This window comes from Xiphophorus maculatus, chromosome 4, assembly GCF_002775205.1.
Source record: "Xiphophorus maculatus strain JP 163 A chromosome 4, X_maculatus-5.0-male, whole genome shotgun sequence".
Taxonomy (NCBI): domain Eukaryota; kingdom Metazoa; phylum Chordata; class Actinopteri; order Cyprinodontiformes; family Poeciliidae; genus Xiphophorus; species Xiphophorus maculatus.
The window spans coordinates 6032992-6052844 of record NC_036446.1 but is presented as its reverse complement, the minus strand read 5'-3'; the positions used below and the strand labels follow the sequence as shown (position 1 = coordinate 6052844).

Genomic DNA, 19853 nt, shown 5'->3' with positions numbered 1-19853 from the left:
TGTAATTGGAATCCTTGTTCAGATGGCTGGCGTAATGTTACTGTGGCACAGATACATAGGCTCATTCGAAGCATTTCCAGACCAAAACTTGTGATTTTAGTTTCATACACAATGTTGTGAAGCTCCTCTGCTGTGTAACCTTTTTGTGTTTCTTTTGCAAATTTTATGATCATCTGACTGGTATTCTTACTTGTTTATATTAGGAAATACAAATTGAAATGTTTAAAAATAAAATCAACAATGACTTTTCAAAAAGTTTTTCAAAATTTTCCAAAGTTAATGTTTCCAGTCTGCAACGCTATGAATCTAAAAGTGCACTAAAATCCTCCAGGTTATGAGAGATATCAGGATAAATCTGTACAATATATTCCATTTTTTCCCTTTGCAAGACGGATCATAGCTCACTAACATTTTTTTCTTTTCACATTTCAAAATATTGATGTTTGTCTCATCACAGAATGCATATGTAATTTATTGTTTTTTCTTTTACAAAATCCTTTCCAAATAAATGACATCTACATTCAGATATGAGAGGACAAAGTGATATTGCTTCCTCATTAAATATAAATAAGACCTCTTTCCCTACTGAAAGAGGTCTCAGTCAGTTTAATTCCCATTTTAAACTTAAAGGCTGTAATTTTCTGCAGTAGGATGATAAATAAGGATTTTGTCACTTTAAAACCTGTGGGTATTCACATTTAACTTATTGAAAAGCTGTAATTGTTCCCAAGTGTGAAAAGGTATTTTGCCTTCATGGACCTCCCTGTTCTACCGCTTTCTAGGAACGTGAAGAGTCTCAGCTGCGGTGGGGAGTAAATCTCAGGGTTTTAGCCATAAATTTGTAATCATTTCACAACATTTCCACAGAGAAACTACAGTACATTATAATCTCTTCAAAGCAAGAGGAAATTTGTAACACTCCCAGATATTAAACAAAGAAAGGCTGACAGGTCTGTTCCGTAGGACCATTTATCCACACACACCAGCAGCACCTCGTCTCCAGAATCATGTTATTTTTAAATTTGTATTTCAGAACATATTAGTTTAAAATAAAACATTGTTTATTTGTTTACTATACTACGTTCAATAAAAACTGTAGACTTTTGTTTTTGAATTAAGGATGCAATTCTTCTCTGCCCATAGACTGCTGTTAAAGGATGCTGATGATGCAGTCAGCATAATATGAGCTTTAGACAATTTTAAACTGAATCGACTGAATTATTTGTAAACCCTCAGCACTCCCTCTACACAGAACACCCTCCAAAAGTTCTGCCTTCATTTTAAGGACATTTACTTGATAAATACCCTGGTTATTTATTTATTTTTGAAGTGGTATCAGTGGAAAAATAGCCAACTTAATTCTTCTGCCTGCAGTAACAACTTTCACACCGAAGAGTGTGGTTGTTTTTGTGACATTGTAGTGCTTAGAAATATGAATTCTCTAATTAGAAACTGGCTGAACAAGGTATCATTTAATCCCAAGGTATCATTTGAACCCAGGTTCAAGATTATAAAATATTATAGGATGCATATAAAGGCATTGTTATCTCAACTACTAAAAAATACAACAAAATAAAAGTAAAGTCATATAGATTAGAAGCTAAAATACAAAATGTTTGTAAAATAAAAAGTCAATATGTGTAAAATTTCCTTGTGTTCATCTGTTTGAAAAACATTTCACATTCTTATTTAATCCAGCCAAGCTGAACTAATTGAAAGCTGTCACACTGACATCTCTTTTGAGCTTTTTCTTCTCTCAGCTTCACTTATTCTTGAAAGTCGGCTTTTAATAATGCTGTTACAAACTTGAGACAAAAACGGGCTTTCTTGCATGCGAGTTAGATAACAAGGGAATAAGAACAAAGCAGCGAAGTTATTAAAAGACAGACATAACTTGACAGTTTTACATTTGTAAAGCCTTAACATAATAGGAATGAGACATTCACTGCTTGAAACGGGACTAGTAACATTATGTCAAATAACATTAATTGTGTTTCTTTTTACCAATATTTTCCTTTAAGGTCATTCTTCAGTCACGTGATTACAATGCTTTGTCCATGAGTGTCATGGCCTTTGTTGCTATGATCTACCCCCTGGAGTACATGTTCCCCGTTATCCCGTTGCTCCCTACATGTATGGCTTCTGCTGAGCAGGTAAGTGTAAAAATGAAATGTATGGAAACAAGTCTGAGAAACGTTTGAAATTAGCTGCCTATTAAAATTGTAAACACCATCTGTTGTTGGAATACCAACTTTATGTACAAACTGGTTTTGCTTTGTCCTCCTCCCAGCTTCTTCTCGCTCCCACTCCCTACATTATTGGTGTTCCAGCCAGCTTCTTCCTCTACAAATCGGATTTCAAAATGCCAGACGATGTTTGGCTTGTTGACCTTGACAGCAGTAAGGTGTGTGTGTTAACACAATGTTTTGCACATCCTGTCACTCCAGTGGCGTGTTTTTACCAAATGCTGCTATAAGACGATATCAAAAATAAAGCAGGAAATTGAAGATCAACTATATAATCCCATTTTTTGTGGATTATTTCCTTCCTATTTAGAGATTATGATAATAAAGTGAATTTTAATCATATGTCTTATGTGGCTTGCAGGTTATAGCACCCACTAATGCAGAGAATCTGCCCCCTCTGCCAGAGCCTGAAGCAGGGGAGCTAAAGAAGCATCTAAAACAGGTAATCAGCACTTGTTTTTTAAAGTCAATTTCATTCAACTGCCCTGTGGCAACCAGAAACCAGTGATCCCAGTATAACACAAGTGTTTTTATATGGCTGTTTCTGTTTACTGTGACTTGACCACACTCTTGTATACATGTAAAAATTCTCTTTCAGCAATTTGAAGAGTAGGTGGCTTCTTCATCATCTCGGTTGTATGTATTGTAGATGAGTGTGTGAGATTTTAAAAGGGCTTGTTTTTAGTGCACTAACATGTTATTATTATTTTTCTCTTTTCTTTTTGTTTCCATTTTGTTTGCATGCTCTAGCTGTTGGAGGTAAAGTCGGATACTTGGACCCAAATAAACCTTTTAGTGTTACTGATGGCAGAGTTACAATTTCCCCCTATAAGCCTACTGAACAATTTCAGAGTCTGGTTCTGATTCATAAAAACAGCTTTAAATTCAGTTCCTTTATTTTTTCATTTAACAACCACAAACTTTCATGGCTTTTACTGTGATTTTACACATGTAGTGATGCTAAAGGAAAATTGGCTCTGGTTTTTGAAATTTTGTACAAATACAAATCTGTGAACTTTGGTGTGTGTATGTGTTCACCAGATGATACCCCTAAAGGAAATTATGTCCCACTGATTGTCTTTTGTAAAAAATAGTAGCAACACAATTTCTCAACATCTCTGAACATCTCACAAAGCAATATTCAATTCATCTGAAAAACTAATTGCAAACCTAGGAAGAAATTGACACCCATGTACACTGGCAGACCCGAACAGGACAGTATTAATTAGAGAAGCCACTAAGAAACCAGAGATAACTCTGGAGGAGCTGCTGAGATCTTGAGCTCAGGTTTACACTCCACAAACTTTCTTTTTTTTATGAAAGAATGGCAATAAGACAGCCATTGCCGGAGGGAAAAAATACACTTCCTTCTACTGCACTTGATGCTAAGTCTATCATCCCTTACGTTAAATGGAGTGGTGCAAGTATAATGCAGTGAGAGTACTTTTCTCCTCTTCAGCAGACATACAAGTTGGTCACTGTTGACAATAAGGTGCCTGGAGCAAAACTTAACTGTGACAAAAGATTTGATCTCATGGTAGAGGTTCACATTCCAACAGGACAACAACATCAAACATACATGTGTTTGAAAACCCATTCAAAGTCCAGATCTAAGTCTAATTTTGAATCTGTGGCAAGACTTTAAAATTAGAGAGCACTGAGCAAAAATGTCAGCTTCTACATGTGCAAGACTTGTAGAGATAATACCCCCAAAATACCTGCAGCTTTATTTGCAGAAACAGGGGGTTCATCTTGCATTGACTTGGAGGGGCTGAATACATATGCACACCCCACTTTTTTCAGATTATTTCTAAAAAAGGTTTCCTTCCACTTCCAATTATGCAGTACTTTGTGTTGGTCTACCTCAAATAATTTCAATAAAATAAATTGAAGTTTGTAGTTGTAACATGAGAAAATGTGAAGAATTTTGAGGGGTATAAAACTGCTGCAAGGATTTTAGTTCCACAGTATAGACGTATAATGGCCAAGTTTTAAAATTGGCCATTATAAAATTGTCTATTACTCCTGCACCCTACAAACAAACTTTATTTACCCTCTGTAGCTGTTGTCTGAGTCTCAAATGAGTTTGAAAGCAAATTCAAAATGCCCACATCTTATACATGCTTGGCTCTGAGTTTTTACCCTTTGTCATCCTATATTAAACCTGTACAAGCAATGAATATGGGGCTGTGGACAACCCCACCTGCTGATATCCTTCTCAAATTTTTCTATCTATATTGGTTGATATTCATAGTATGTGCTATTTTTAATTTAATTTTTTTTAGCTTACTGGGAATGCTAATTGGTACAGCTATTGGTGCAGCAGAGACATTGTTTTTTGACGTTTTTGTTTTACAATCTCACAGAAAAGTAAAATGTAAAAAAAAAAAATTAAATCTGAATTTCCTTTAAAGTATTTGAGTTTTAAGTGTTTACATGAAGCTTTGACTTCACATAAAATTTCAGAATCTTATTTTGTTTAAGATTGTTTTGGAGATGGCTTGTTGTTTTTTTTATGCTGCTATATGCAAAGCTTCACAACCCACTTTACTTGATCTAAATACACAAATTAACTCAAGAATCTACATACTTTTTTTTCCACAAATGCAAGATGTCTTCCAACGTACCTTAAGCTATGGGTTGTTACTAAATATACCAGTTCTATCTTTATCAACCCACTTTACTGGCAAAACACTGTGTTTAGTTGCTCAGAGGCTGTTTTGTCTAGCAAAATTTTCACAGGATAAAACTCAATTTGATTATTCATTTTAGTCATCAATTGGTTTCATCCACCTTGAATCAGAGCCAGTTTTATAGCCGTGTGTGGTTAGCAGCTCTTTCTTTGTGTGTGTGACTGAGAAGCTGGTTTGTAGGAGTGTGCTAAGCCTCAGTTTTTGCTAGCATATATTTGGAAATAAGCTCACAATGTTTTTTTCTGTGAATGTAAAACATGTCACAGAGGAATGTTTCACTGATTTTTCTAAAGACTTGGATGCCATAGCATAATGCTGCTTGTGTGAGAGCCTCTGAAAATACTTGCACTCGACTCTTCATTTTACAAATAAATTAGTCCTGCAAGAGACTGATTCATTTACTTTTGCAAATCTCAGATTGTTTTTTTTTTTTTTTAAGAAAATGGGAATTAGTTTAATTTTTTCCATTTTCTGTAGATGCAGAGGTGTGCAAGCATTTTATGTATTTCTGAAAAGATCTGCTGTTTTGTGCTGTCATCTTCTCTCCATCGTAACCACTGGGTTTTCCCTGTTGGTGACCATGGATGTTTGTCCCGTCTCTCTCAAAGGCTGGATTCTGATAGTGAATTCTGGTTTTTGATCAAGTTATTGATTTGTCGGTTTCTCAACGTCTTATCATATTTGGTATAACATCATCTCAACTTTTTCATCAGCCTTTTTTTCTGTCTTGCTTTCTCAATGTCTCTCTAAATTTAAATCCTTTTTGTTTCCAGACTCAATAAAAATATTATTCAACTCAAGTCAGTTGTAGAATCTAAAAACGAAATGACAGAGCTAGAGTTGTTTCACTACAAAACTCTAGTATAAACCCTTTTCCTCATGACTGTAACTTTAAATTACTCGCATGTTGGTGGCAACAAAATTTACTTACTTGCTGTCAGCTGAGCAGAAAAAGTGGGAAGTACTTTTAAAAGGAGGCAAAGAAAAGAAAGTGAAAAGGCAGATGCTTTTACCCTTCCATCATGTGATGTTCCAGTGTCTGTCACAAAACTGTCATCTCCAGCCTACATGTGATTCTCCTGGCATCTCTCTTATTCCCCTTCCTAGTGTCTGGTTAGATTGACCGTGATCACCCAAAAGCAGATCTTCTCCTCTGAAAATAAGGTTACTCATTTCTCCTCCTGTGGAATGTGTAATGCCCATGCACGGAAATCCTCTCTCACACATTGGTTTGCCTGTCATTACTTATTGTCTCTTGTTCTCTTGACCTGTAGAAAAATGCTAAAGAACATTTCAGAATGTCGCTGGACACTGTTTCTGATACACTGCTTAACTCTGGCTTGAGCATGTATGAATGTGCGTGCATCTGTTTTTGGCATAGTGAGTGTTCTCTTAACCAAAATAAGACAATAAAAGCTTATCTGTTTATCCCTTTGACAAAGTTAACATTCATCCTGACCCAGCAACTAAATGTTCCATTATGCTAAGCTAAACATTGACACTCCTGAGACTGCAGCAGTTCCCTCTAAGCAAACCATGCATAGTGACTTACTTTCCTCCTGTTTCTCCTCTCTAAAATGACATACCCACCACAGGCATTAACATCTGTAAATTCAATCTTTAATGACCTTATTTATTGTTGAGTCAAAACCATAAAGATGGGGAATCTTTGGATTGGGACTAATTTATAAAGTTGTAACTACAATTATGCAGCTTCTACTTCAAATTAAGTTTGTTGTCTACCTTCAAAATTGTTTAGGTGTTTCCAATAAGCAAGACTTAACATTAGTAAATATAAACCTCATATTACCAGGTTTTAGTGTAGAATTCAACACTATTTCCAATGACCACTGCTGTCTTAGAATTACTGAAATAAAGGCTGTATAACAACACACATTGCAGACCACACATGTTTTCAGTCACCCCAATACAACCAATGAAGGGTTTCATTGATGGATGGAACTAGATAGTTGATGGCGACATTTCAATACATGTTTTAAACTGATCAAGTCAAGTAAATTGTTCAATTGATCTTACAAAAAGGTGGACAAGGTCCTATAGTGACAGCTGGAAGGATTCATCTCCTGAAAGCTATCAACAACCGCTACCAGATTCCCGTTGAGGCAGAAACAATTATTAGGCTGATAAACACCTGTGGCAGCTGGCACTGAGATTTTGGTTTTCACAGTATGGCACACTTGAAGATCTCCAGGCGTACACCATTACTGACTCAAAAGCAAAAGTTGGTTCTGCTTTAAATCAAAATAAGGAAAAGTGGTATAAGCATATGTTATCAAGAACACTGTGTTTACTATGAAGCAGGGCAGTAGCCCCGTGATTCTGTGGATGGACTTTCCATCATCTGACATTGGAATCCTGCAGCATTTAGATGACAAGATATACAGGGATTGAATAATTCTAAGATGGCAGTAAACAACACAACAATTGTGCAACACTGGTTTTTATTTAGTTTGTTAGTTTGGGCACATTGCCAATAAGCTTAATTTGCAGTGGGGGTTGAATAATTTTAGATGCAAAATATGATCTCCCTTGTTGGTGGTTACAAATGTACCTACATTATATTCCATTAAACACAATTTCTAGAAATTGTTGATGCCTGTAGTGGGAGTAGTTCATCACAGCATTTTTATTAGATCCATAGCATCTTTTGTAATTTGTATCACTGGTGCCTTTTAGGCATTGGCAAGCATGAGTTTGAACACACAACCTATTCTGAACCTGGAGAAGTTCCAGGAAGGCCAGGAGATGACCCTGCTCCCTCCAGGACGAGACAAGGCTTCGCCATCCTCCACTGAGTTCAACCCTCTGATATACGGCAATGATGTTGATTCCGTTGATGTGGCCACCAGGCAAGTAGTAAACTTACGTTTTCATAAAAATCAAAAGTTTCAAAGTATCCATGTGGATAGAGGTGAGGTGACACATGGTAGGGATCTTACTTTTAATCAAAAATACAAATTGGAGATCACTTCTTGTTCTTTGATTTTTTTTAAAGACTGGCAACACTACTTCCAGTCTACTACTACTGAAAAGTACTGCAACTTATTAAAGATGAAAATTAAAGATCAGCTATGACAAAAACAGAAACAACAATCTGGCAACTTAGTGTGTTTTCTACCACTTCCGTTAGTGTGCTGCCGCCACCTTGTGGGAGTAACAACACATTACATACAATTTATGTTAAAAACAAATGTAAGAATTAACTTCTGTGCCTAAGTTGGCTAAACAGACATGCCAGAATGACTATTCAAAACTTTTAAAATCAGTGACAAGTCTTAGCCCAAACACGATTTTAGAGTTTTTTGGGTTAATGTGCAGCCTTATTTTTTATTCTAACATTGTATCAGCTATAATATCACATAACATGATTTACCCTTAATTAAAACATCTTAATTTTCTTTTTTATTTCAGGGTTGCCATGGTGCGATTCTTCAACTCTCCCAATGTCCTCCAGGGCTTCCAAATGCACACGCGTACTTTGCGGCTCTTTCCGCGACCAGTGGTCGCTTTTCAGTCTTCGTCTTTTCTTGCGTCTCGCCCACGCCGCTCCTGCTTTGCCGATAAACTGTCCCACACCCAGGCGGTAGAATTCTATGGAGAGTGGGCACTCAATCCCACCAACCTTGCTTTTCAGAGAATACACAACAGTAAGACTCATTTAACATGGTACCGGTAATAATCTGTTGATGAATCGTGTTGAGTTGAACTGACCACCAAGCTGCTGTTTCTATCTGTTTTAGATGTATATGATCCATCTTTAATTGGAGACAAGTCAAAATGGTATGCGCATCAGCTGCAGCCAGTGGTCTACAGAGTCTATGATGGAAGCTCCCTGCTGGTGGAAGCTATGGCTGGTCCACTGGAAGATGAAGGCAATGAGTCTGATCCTACAGACAGGTTAGGAAACCAGGTCCATGTCTGATCTGGCTCATTTGTAACATATTTGTTGAGCAGCTTCAGATATTCTGGTTTTGGTTTTGTCTCAGTGGTAGTGACAGTGATGGATATGACACCTCCAGCTCTTCCTATTCTTCACTTGGGGACTTAGTGAGCGAGATGATTCAAGGCGACATCCAGGGGGATACACCAAGTATGATCTTTTGATACAAAATCAACTCATGCAGTATGAATAGTTTTCTTTTTTTTTTTGGCGTTGTCATTGAGTAGTGTGTCTTTTAGGTTTGGATCCTCCAACTCATGCTGCACTAGGCGATGCCAGCGAGGTTGAGTTTCAAGACTTACACGATTTAAAGGATAGCCATAGTGTGGATGGTCCTTCTAGTGGGGAAGGAGCTGCTGAACAGTCAGACGGACAGCCTCTTCGTTCAAGCTCCAGCACAACTGCAAGCTCAAGCCCTAGCACAATCGTCCAAGGAGTCAACCATGTGTGTGACTACTTAATTCAACTTTAGAGATTATCTTCATACAACTCTCTTATGTGTTGCTAATAAGAAATGATTTACACAATGCATATGTATCTGTGCTGACAGGAACAAGTTGAAGCACCTGAGATTGAAGCATCAGCAAGCGCCGCTTTGCAGAACCCAGTCCCTGGAATCGGCAGTCAGCCGTTTCTCAGACCAGCAGCAGATTCTGGTCTGGTGGATTCTGTCAACAAAAAGCAAGAGTATGACAACCCATACTTTGAACCTCAGTATGGCTTCCCCACTGAGGAAGATGCGGAAGAAGAGCAAGTGGAATCCTACACCCCTCGGTTCAACCAGAACCTCAATGGCAACAAGTATGAACATGCAGCATTCAGATGCTCTTTCTTTCATCATCCAAGCTATGTTCGTGTCATGGATCTTACCGTCCATTTTTGTGTGAACCTGTGTGTGTGTGTGATTAAAATCTAATGTGACCTTTCTTCTGGTTTCAGGGCTCAGCGGCCTTTACGTCCCAGCAGCCTGAGGCTCCCAGGAGAGTCTGATGGAGAGGGAGACTCACGAAACAGCTCCCCCAATTCCACCATCTCCAACAGCAGCAATGATGGATTTGGTGGACTTATGTCTTTTGCCAGTAAGAATAAATCAAGTATTAGTGTAGATGTACTGAATGTAGCTTCATTGCTTACTATAGAATCAACAGAAGAAAGTTAAAACTTCCAGATGGAAAAATTGCTCCCTTGACAGACAAGATGGCTGGCAGTTCTCTTCTTTTGTTTTTTTATGATGATGATTTGTTTGTTGTCATAAACAGCATCCAGTTAAATGCTGGATGCAAAATGGCAAATTTACAGTTAGTATTGCAAATGCTCAATTAGTCTGTTAGATACAAAACACCTTTCACGGGATTAAGTTTTGTATTTCAAGTTAAAATTGTCACATTACATTTCAATGGAAATGAAAAAAAAACTTTATTTGAAGACATTCCTACTGGTACCTATATAATATAGTGTTGTTCATTACGTTTATTTTACGTTTTAGCAGCTAACATTTTTTTATTTCCATGCATAGCCTCATTCATACCAGAAATATTTCTGGTTGTGACAAAACCTTTCTTGGTGAAATGAAAGAAGCTGGGGCCGTCCTTAAGTTAGCTGATTGACAGTGTGCAACAACAGGCAGGATGTGGTAATATTTCAACCCAGAGAATACCCGTGTCACCAATCAAGTCTATAGGATCTCATTTAATGGACTTGAATAGTACCAACAGTATTTGATCATACTTTGCTTTAGTGATTGTCTCTTTGGTCCTTCACCAGGTAATCTTTACAAGAACCACGGCACCAGCTTCAGCCTGTCCAATCTGGCCCTTCCCAACAAAGCAGCCCGGGAGAAATCAACACCTTTTCCCAGCCTGAAAGGTAGGAGGGAACTAATGACAATTACACAGATTCAAGTTGTACACAAGGTCTGTTTCTGCCATCCTAGGATAAGTCGATCCTAACTGCTAATTTTTTTTCATATTTATGCTACAGATTTTAATATATTTCCAGCTGTTACAGATTAAGAGCTGAACTATGTACGCTAAATGTCAAAAGAAAACATTTTTATTTGTTTATAAATTTGTTTGTTCTTTTCTGCCTTCTCTGACATTTTTGGGGGTGTAAAAGAATATTTTAATTTTGATGTTGAGGAGGAAATGGAGCAAGCAGGTTTGTAAAATGATTTTAAAGCTTTTCTCTCCTTGCACTGGATTGCCAAACATACATGGCACTATTTAAAGGAGAATATTGAGGAAACGTGAAACATTTTCTCTCAGGAAAATCCACTCCAAAGCAGACTTTATTATGTTGTCAAAAGGAATAACTCAGCATTTCTTTCTCTTGTATAGTTTTTTTCACTCCACTGACTCCTAATTTGTTAGTGTAAGTTAAGGCAGAGAACTGGGTAATATGGATAAGGGGGAAAAAAAAATGACAGTATTTCTTCCTGTGTTTAAAAGTTCCGGTAACTATCACAACTATCATTTAAATAAATCAAATTTCAAGACAAACTGAAAGAAAACATTGTGGGTAAAAGAATTACCAATAAATTGCTGAACATATCACATTACATACTTATAACATAGTCCATGTCATTTTTCTCTGGGTTAGTATAAACTCTGTTTAGGATGGATTTTCTCTTCTACTGAGAGAAAACAAACAACAGCTGAATCATGGTGAAGATACTCAATAGCTCCACTCAATGTGGAATAGCTGCCATTAAAGGTGTTCTGTTCCTGTTGATTGTGATTTGTTTTGTCTTTGTTGTTCAGATTCCCCTGACAGTCCGGGTATGTTATGTCTGGTGTGATAGTTTGTCCTTGACTAGACATTTCTGTGACCTTACAAAGTGACAAGTGACACGTTCCTGCCTTGCATCCTGTTCTCAGAGTAGGACTGAGATAGAAGATAGAAGTTACACCTTTAGTATCCGCTACATGTTTATGTTTACCTTCCCTTTTTGTTCCTCTGTTATTCTGTTTGTGTCACTGTTGAAAGTCTTTTTTTTTCTTTTCTTCTGTGACTGCAAACATTTCTTGATGTGGCATCTTTGTACCTTAATTATGTCAATTAATAAAATGCCATTGGCTCTTTAGTTAATGTTCACAGAAAAATCTGTCCATAGTTAATGGAATAATATCAAACCTTCCCTGACATTTCTTTGTTGTTACCTTATTTGTGTGCTTGGTGATACTTGCTCTTGATTATTACTAACCTTCTAAAATCATTTGCTTTTAAGCAAGATAATTAATTTAATTAGTTACTCTACTGCTTATCTTTTTGTGTTTTGTTCTCATTAGAAGCCTGTCTCCCTTATTGGGGGAGGAAGAAATATAAATGTGAATACTTTCTAAGGATTTATTCCCATTTATTGTAACTGTTAAAATGTCCAGCATTATTCACACAGTTCAAGCAGTGTTGTGTACATTGCCAACATATTTACAGTGTACTCACCAGCTGAAAATGATAATTGTCTTACTAAAAACTTGACTGTTATTCACATTTTCAGTCACATCCAGGCTCATGAGTTCATGCTATTTCTTTTTTCTGTTTGCCTTCTGTTTTTGGTTGCACTTTTGCATCATTTTAAGTATGCATGTCTGTTTGTTGGGTTGATGTTTGGACTGGTTGTGTCTGGGCCGGTGTCCCTCTTTCTGTTCACCTTTTCGCTGCACTAATCCTGAGTTTTGTGTGCAGTATTTGGGCTAAATTCTCTAATGGAGATAATTACAGAGGCTGGCCCGGGGAGCGGAGAAGGTGGGTTCTGCCCCTTATTTTGAGTGAGCTGCATGCTTCTCCAAGCCAGTCAATTACATCTTTCCCAGCATTTCCACCGTGTTTTCCTCTCATGTCAGTCACTGTGTGCCTCATCAGAAGCCGTGAAAACTGAGTGTTTTGTCTGGTCAGTCATATTGTCATTTCTAATGACTGTCCTTATTTCAGTCTGTTATTTCACCTCATAAAGTGTTTGGCTTAATTTCTAAAACTAGCCTTACCACAGTTAAGTCGCAGAAAAATAATATAACTTTAGATTTAGGTTCTACATTAAGTTGGTGAATAACCCACCAATTAGCCATCAAGAAAAAAATAACTTTTAAATGCTGGATAATAATATTAGTGATCTACCATCTTTTGCTACTCCTTTCTGCTTCGTGCTCCTTCAGAGTACAAAATGTGGGGTTTGGCTGAATCTTGCTGTACTGTAACTGTTTTGAGAACAAGAGGACATGACTGCAATAAAATAAAATAATAAACTAAGCTAAAGTCAAGGTTTTGTTCAGCAAGATAAAAGCAAGTGGTTATTTTGAATTCACCTCCCACATCTCTATTCCTGGAGGGATTTGGAGAACCGAGGAACATGCTTGTTTACAAGACACACGCAAAAACATTCTTCAAAAGGTTTGGACCAATAAAACTATACAGGGGTGGGATTTATTCATGAATGTGCTTTGAGATTTCACTTTCTTGTATGTTTAATTCTGAAAGGAATACCCTTTTTATATATACCCTTCATATAAAATCACAAAGGCCCATTTAAGTTTTTTCCCCAACAAACATCATCCTGATCTCCCAGACGTTAGGAAAATATTCTTGTCTGGCATCTGAAGGATTTGTAACCATTAACTCTTCTCTGTCAGAAAATCCTGAAGGAAAATGTCTGACAATAAGTTTGTGAAGTTCAGCTCAGTCACACTGGGGTTCTGCAGGAGAACAATGATCCCAAAGAACACCATCAAATCCAATTATTCAGAAAAACAAAATGAAGCTTTTGGAGTGGCCTAGTCAACGTTTGGATTTTAATCCAATTGAGTGTCATGATGTTAATGATGCCTTTCTTGTCTGAAAATACTGGGTCTAAATCAAAACCTATTATGGAAAGAAGAGAGGCTCAAAGTTCCTTCACAGCACCTGAAAAGACAAACTGCTCTATATTACAAACTAAATGCCATGACTGTTAGGCTTAAGATATAATTTCTTTTTTCCAGGTTGGTTTGGGTAGTTTTTTGTGTAAAAATTGAAATGGATGGATGCAGATTTAGAAAATCTGTAATTTGTTTGTGTGATTTTTGTCTGATATTAAAATTAACTTGATCTAAAATATTAAAACATAATCAGGGCACCATAAGCTCTTCATGCTGCAAAGGATCAAGAACCCATCTGTTCACACAGGAAAATGTTTTGTCTCTTACTATTTGTAAAACCTTTGATTATTATTGTAATAATGATGATAAAGTAATTATGAAAGTGTATTTTCTGCACAACACTGCATGCTTTTAATATCTTAACTTTTTTCACAATGAGTTTTGCGGTGTAGCCTCTAGGTGTCACCAAACGGGCCTATAAAAGCATAGACGAATGTACGGCAGCTTTGGCATTGCCATGAGGCTGTGCACATTTCTGTTATCAGTTTATTATGTATTTAAACTTTAGCATGGAAAAGTGTTCAGCAAAGACAGAGTACACTGTTTGTACATTAGGCTCTGATGTTGGATTTTAGTCTTATAAACACATCCATATTGGTAAATCCAAATATTTGCATTGAAATAACTGTACACAAATATATTTGCTGTACTCATATTTGATTGAGTCATATATAAGTCTTATTAGCTGTAACTTGAATTAAATAAAAATAAACCGACTGAGTGCCTTTAAAGCGATAGAAGTGTTCCTACATGGAAAATAATGTGGATGATACTGGATATGAACTCTTACATCAGTTAAACCAAAAAGCCCATGAAATTATCTCTATGACCCTCATTGGAAAAGCAATAATGGTTTTTTCCTTTGCCCTAACTCTTTTTTTTTTTCTTTCCAGTGGAGTACTATTCAAACCAAACGTATATACTCTATTTTAGGAAAATGGAGAGAGTTTACTGTAGAGTGATTGACAAGATGCAATGAGCCTCTTGAAAGCAGAGGTCTGCCCAAGGCCTGTGAGGATTTTGTAAAATGCTTGAATGACTGCACTTTGGTTAAAGAAATAACATGAAGGTGGCAGCTGGAATCCTTGTTTTTTTTTAGTTCTTTATCCTCATTGAAATAAGTAAATGAGGGAAGTGATACTGGCTGGCTGGAAAAGAGCAGAACACCTAGCAGAAATGCTGTGTTTATCCTGAGGATGTCAGACTACAGGTCGTAAAGGGTAATCCACATCTTCCACTGGATAAATGAGAACTGAATCATGGCAGTTATTGCTTTCACTTTCAATAAAGTACCAACGATTTTAGAAGACAGGTTTATAGCTAAGGGAGGTGGAAGAGTCGTGTTTTGGAGGTGTGTAATAATTGCTAAGCCAGATTTATCACAACTGACACATGAAAGAGGATAAGAATATTTGAAAAAATGTAAGATTAGCTTCTTCATTAAACTTTTATTCTCTCGAACTTGTTTGCATCTCTTCAAGTATTTGGCAGGCAACCTTAATCTAAACATTATTTAGTGCCAGCTGTTTGCTGGTTCTGTAAAAGTCTAATGGCAGCAGATGCTCACACAAGACACAAATGACACTGTCCAAAATGCTAAAGGTCAAAGTTATGGAAGCGCAGATGAAAAAGGGAGGAACGAAGAAAACTGACATGTCACACCTGATATTATCACAATATTTACCATTATTGACATTGCAAGATTCATTAATATTAAACAGCCCTTTCGCTAAGTGGCATTTATATTTAAGTAGACTGAATGGGGTTAGTTACCCGTATCTGGACGGAGACATAAGTTGGATTGAATTGTTCCCCAGTCCTCGTACCTTTCTTGTGTAAAAGTTTTACATTGTTGATTTTGATATTTTCAGGACATCCAAAAACTAAATGTACACAGGGCAAAAGTTAGCCCTGGGGTATATGGTAACAATTGTTTACACACTGGGAATTTTCATAGCAATTAAGTTTTTATTACTGGTTTTTGGAAATAAGAATTTTACTTTGCATTTTTATACACATTAAATTGAGGTCTGTGAACAAAACTAACATTTCTAAATTTACTTCCAGCCTGTAATTTTATGTGTCTATCAAACTGTGGCATACATTTGAATTAGTCTTTTATTTAAACTTGTTCTAATTTTAAATATGGCTGCACAAATGAACAGATATGCAATAGTAATTGTAAATGTTGCGATAAAAAAATGACTTGTGATAAATAAACTAATAATTAACATGTGTCGTAGTTCTGCTTTGGGCTCAAAGTAAGCATAGAGCCCATATGATGAGTAGTCTCACCAACCACTGGAAGAAATTACATAAAATCAAAGATATTTATTTGGACAATAAGGTTTTATTACAAAATAGTTTTCTGGCTGCGGTTTTTGCATTGAAGCAGTTTAACTGTAGCTTTAATGACTTGATGACCTCATAAACGCATACCTTTTAAAACAGTTTATGCTACATTAAATAATTTTCACAAAATGTAATGCAGACATAAAAAGATGCTTATATACTTAGTAAAACTTTATTGCAGTCCATGCAATTCTTTGCGATATGGATTTTGTCTACAGTAATATTACAATTATAAGTTTTTAATATATATAATGCAGCTATAGTATAGATTATTAATTATAGTATGGTAGTGTTGAGTAGCTTATCGTGGTGTAGAGTTTTGTGTAAAATTATCTAAATCAAAATATCTTCTTACTGTGAGATGAGAAATAAAACTGAGAGGTTAAGCTTTAGGCTTTTATTATGAATTTATTTTTTTTTCTACAATACTTGTATTTGTAAGAAATTATGATAGTAATCCTCTTGCATCCACCATTAGAGAATACATTATATTTGATATCTAGAAATAAAAGAAATTAAGCCACAATGTGTTGCTTTCAGTGGTGTTCAGAAATATTTTGAACATCATATTTTCAGTTCATTCCTGACTGAAATACAGGTGTTATAGGAACACCTAAATAATTTGTAATAATTTCTGTGTTGTGCATTTAAACTTGTCTACACATAGAAAAGAAGACTGTCTTATTTATTTCAGATTTAAAGTTGGATTTACAGTTTAGTCTGTTTAGCTCAACATCCCTCCTGCCACTTTTTTTGAAGTTGATTCTAATATATGAAAGTACATGCAATTAATCCATCTCATTTTACATATGGTTATGCTTCACAAAAAAAGAACACTTTGCTTTTATGTTGACTCCTTGGTATAAACAGCAGTTGAGTGTTTTGCTGGTGGTGTGAGTGGTGCAGATCAGACACCTGACTCACATGCTGTCACTTCTACCACTTCTATTTAATACATAATAATTTAGCTGTTTATCACAGATGGTCAGGCTCTATGCATTTTAACAATACAGTAATATAAACACCATTTTCGCCTCATTGTTCTCCTTTGTGCATGTCATTTACTAACTACTATCGACGCTGTCCTTCCACTGACCTTGACTACTTTATGCTGCTAATGTGTAATGCCCTTACCAAGAGAGCCAAATGGATTCTTATATGTGTGTGTGTGTGTGTGTGTGTGTGTGTGAGTGTGCATTTTGTCCGTTTGGTTTGTCCTTTTATTTTTCTTGTAATAATAGTCTGCCCTGTAATTTGTTTGTCTTGAGGTAGATAAATTCCCAAATGTTTCTATCCTTTGTACACAATGATGCTCGTAGCCCTGTGTGACGTTTTAAACACAGCAGTTTGCAAGTAGTTTCCTGCCTTTTAAATTCCCATTGAGTCCAGTCCACTTTAGTGCTCTTTTTTTTTTTTGAGCACTTCTGATTGTGAGGGTGTTATTTGATAATTTTTTGCAGGGGCGCGTGCACCCCGAGCACTTGTGGACCAAAAGTCTTCAGTGATCAAACACAGCCCGACTGTGAAAAGAGAATCTCCCTCACCCCAGGGTCGGATCAACAACACAAGGTACTTGAAGCTTTTGTCACACCTCATCAGCAATCAGAGATGTTAGACAAAATAGGGATGACTGTAGTTCACTTCAAAAGCTGCAAAATAACCTAAAGACATGTTTTGACCCAGTGAGAACCAGCAGTTTTTAAAGGAAGTGGTGCAAAGTGTTCTGGAAGGACAAGGCGTCGGCTGGCTTAACATGAAAAAGGTTCGCCGACTGCTGGAGAACGAGCAGCTCCGCGTCTTTGTGCTGAGTAAGCTGAACAGAGCCGTCCAGTCGGAGGAAGACGCCAGACAGGAGATCATACGTGATGTGGTGAGATGCTTGTTTTCTGCAAAATAGAAACTATTCATGAGCTGTGAACTTTTTCACATTTATTATTGTTTTGGTAGGTTAGCGATTCCATTTTCTAGTAAAAGATTGAACATTGCACTGCAAGTTGTTCAGAGCTCTGAATATTTTTGAAAAAGGTTTAGTAGTTTCAGTTGAAAGTAATTAAACTAGAAATAGGTAAAAAGGGAAGGTGAAGATAGGAACTAAATGTCAAATTTTATTCAATGTTTTCAGAGGAAAGAAGTTTAATGACAATTGTAGAAAATTATTTTTCAAGCTTCTTACCAATTAATCATTGATGGGTTATCATATGAAATCCAAATAACATGCATCTTATCTTATAGAAAGACCAAAGTGTATGAATACTTTTGCCAAAGACTTAATTTGCAGCAAATCAAATCTGAAGTTTGTTTCTGGAGGGCATGCAGTAGTGTATTTTTGAGGGCCGTGTTCTGTCTTTGTAATGATCTGGAGATTGTAAAATCCTAGATCATTTTCATCCAGATGCAATGTGGTCTTTGATCCCAAAGTGACAAATACAATTCTTTTGTTTTAATCAGACCCAGTCCCCTCAACGATACAAAGAATATTCAAGTTTCTTTTATGTTTGATAAGAATATTACATTTCTATTTAGCAATAGTTTTTAGTGTATTTGTTTGCTGTTGTATGGGTCTGAAGGAATTTAGTAACTCTCAAGTTATATTCACACAACTTGCATCAGAGTCGTTTTTCTAATTATTTATGAGATGCTTGTGATGTCAAACCTTCAATAACCAGTTTGTTTGTTTCCAGGAGGTGAACAGAAAAGTTTACAAAGGCATGCTGGACATCCTGAAGTGCACGGTTTCCAGTCTGGAGCATTCTTATACCAATGCTGGTCTTGGAGGAATGGCTAGTGTCTTCAGCCTGCTGGAAATAGCACGCACACATTATCAAACCAAAGGTATGCCCTAAAACTTAACAACTGCCTTTATAAAGTTTATACCTAATTGTGAGATTCATATGAAGTACTCTTAGAAGTGCATAAGATCCTGTGTCCAGGCTAACATCAGGGTGCTTGTATTGTTTACTTGTCAGTGCGTTTGCTCTGCATATATTAATGCATGTCAATCTGTCTAAGGCATTAACTAAAGCTGTTCTTTGCTTCTTTTTTTTTTTGTCAAATAATCTTTTTCTTCTTCCCATTTTAAACTTTTAACATACTTCCTTCTTCTGTGTTTGATGAACTTTGTTTTGGCCCCTTAATTTTGGTAACTTGGTAGACCCGGAAAAGCGCAAGCGAAGTCCCACAGACAGTGCTGGCAGCCCGGGGAGTAAAGAGAGTCCTTCTGGTCGTATGGAGGCAGCCAGACCTCAGGGCCTCCTGAATATCCCCCAGCTGCACCTGCCTCACCACACCACGGGCAAAGGAGCCCGCCATTTTGATACCCGAAGTCTGAACGAGGAGAACTTTATTGCCTCGATTGGTGTGTACACCACTCAAGCCTGGTTGCATGTGCACTGTAACCCCCCCTTCTCCTTTCCCTGCCCCCCACCGTACAAGCTCATCAACCTTAAACTTCCCCCACCCTACTTCCAGCCGTCTCAGTGAAAGATCCCCCCAGACAACAACCAACAGGTGTTATTATATTCCACACACTTTAACTGAATTTACTGTTGATAATCACATAGAATGGCTAACCGGCTGAAATTTTATATTAAAATGGTTTGAATTAAATTAAAGATGTATAATAAATTAGTTTTGAAGTGTCTGGAATATGCATCCTGTTTCCAGCCTGGACTGTGTGTGTTTGTGGCCTTTT

At 36.8% G+C, this 19853-nt stretch overlaps 1 protein-coding gene across 22 annotated transcripts in view; it reads left to right on the top strand.

Annotated features, from left to right (window-relative positions):
* madd (MAP kinase activating death domain) overlaps window positions 1-19853 on the top strand; it is a 51422-nt gene that overhangs the window by 12616 nt on the left and 18953 nt on the right. For 10 of the 22 annotated variants that reach the window (XM_023332490.1, XM_023332483.1, XM_023332488.1 and 7 more), the window contains exons 5-21: window positions 2022-2153; window positions 2291-2404; window positions 2608-2688; window positions 6047-6103; window positions 7637-7809; window positions 8372-8607; window positions 8701-8857; window positions 8947-9050; window positions 9140-9345; window positions 9451-9701; window positions 9840-9979; window positions 10665-10766; window positions 12585-12644; window positions 17623-17731; window positions 17846-18032; window positions 18844-18994; window positions 19314-19517. In XM_023332490.1, the coding sequence (XP_023188258.1) occupies window positions 2022-2153; window positions 2291-2404; window positions 2608-2688; window positions 6047-6103; window positions 7637-7809; window positions 8372-8607; window positions 8701-8857; window positions 8947-9050; window positions 9140-9345; window positions 9451-9701; window positions 9840-9979; window positions 10665-10766; window positions 12585-12644; window positions 17623-17731; window positions 17846-18032; window positions 18844-18994; window positions 19314-19517 (2464 nt within the window). The remainder of the gene's footprint in view (window positions 1-2021; window positions 2154-2290; window positions 2405-2607; window positions 2689-6046; window positions 6104-7636; window positions 7810-8371; window positions 8608-8700; window positions 8858-8946; window positions 9051-9139; window positions 9346-9450; window positions 9702-9839; window positions 9980-10664; window positions 10767-12584; window positions 12645-17622; window positions 17732-17845; window positions 18033-18843; window positions 18995-19313; window positions 19518-19853) is intronic. The other 12 variants (XM_023332497.1, XM_023332496.1, XM_023332486.1 and 9 more) reach the window with 4 other exon arrangements.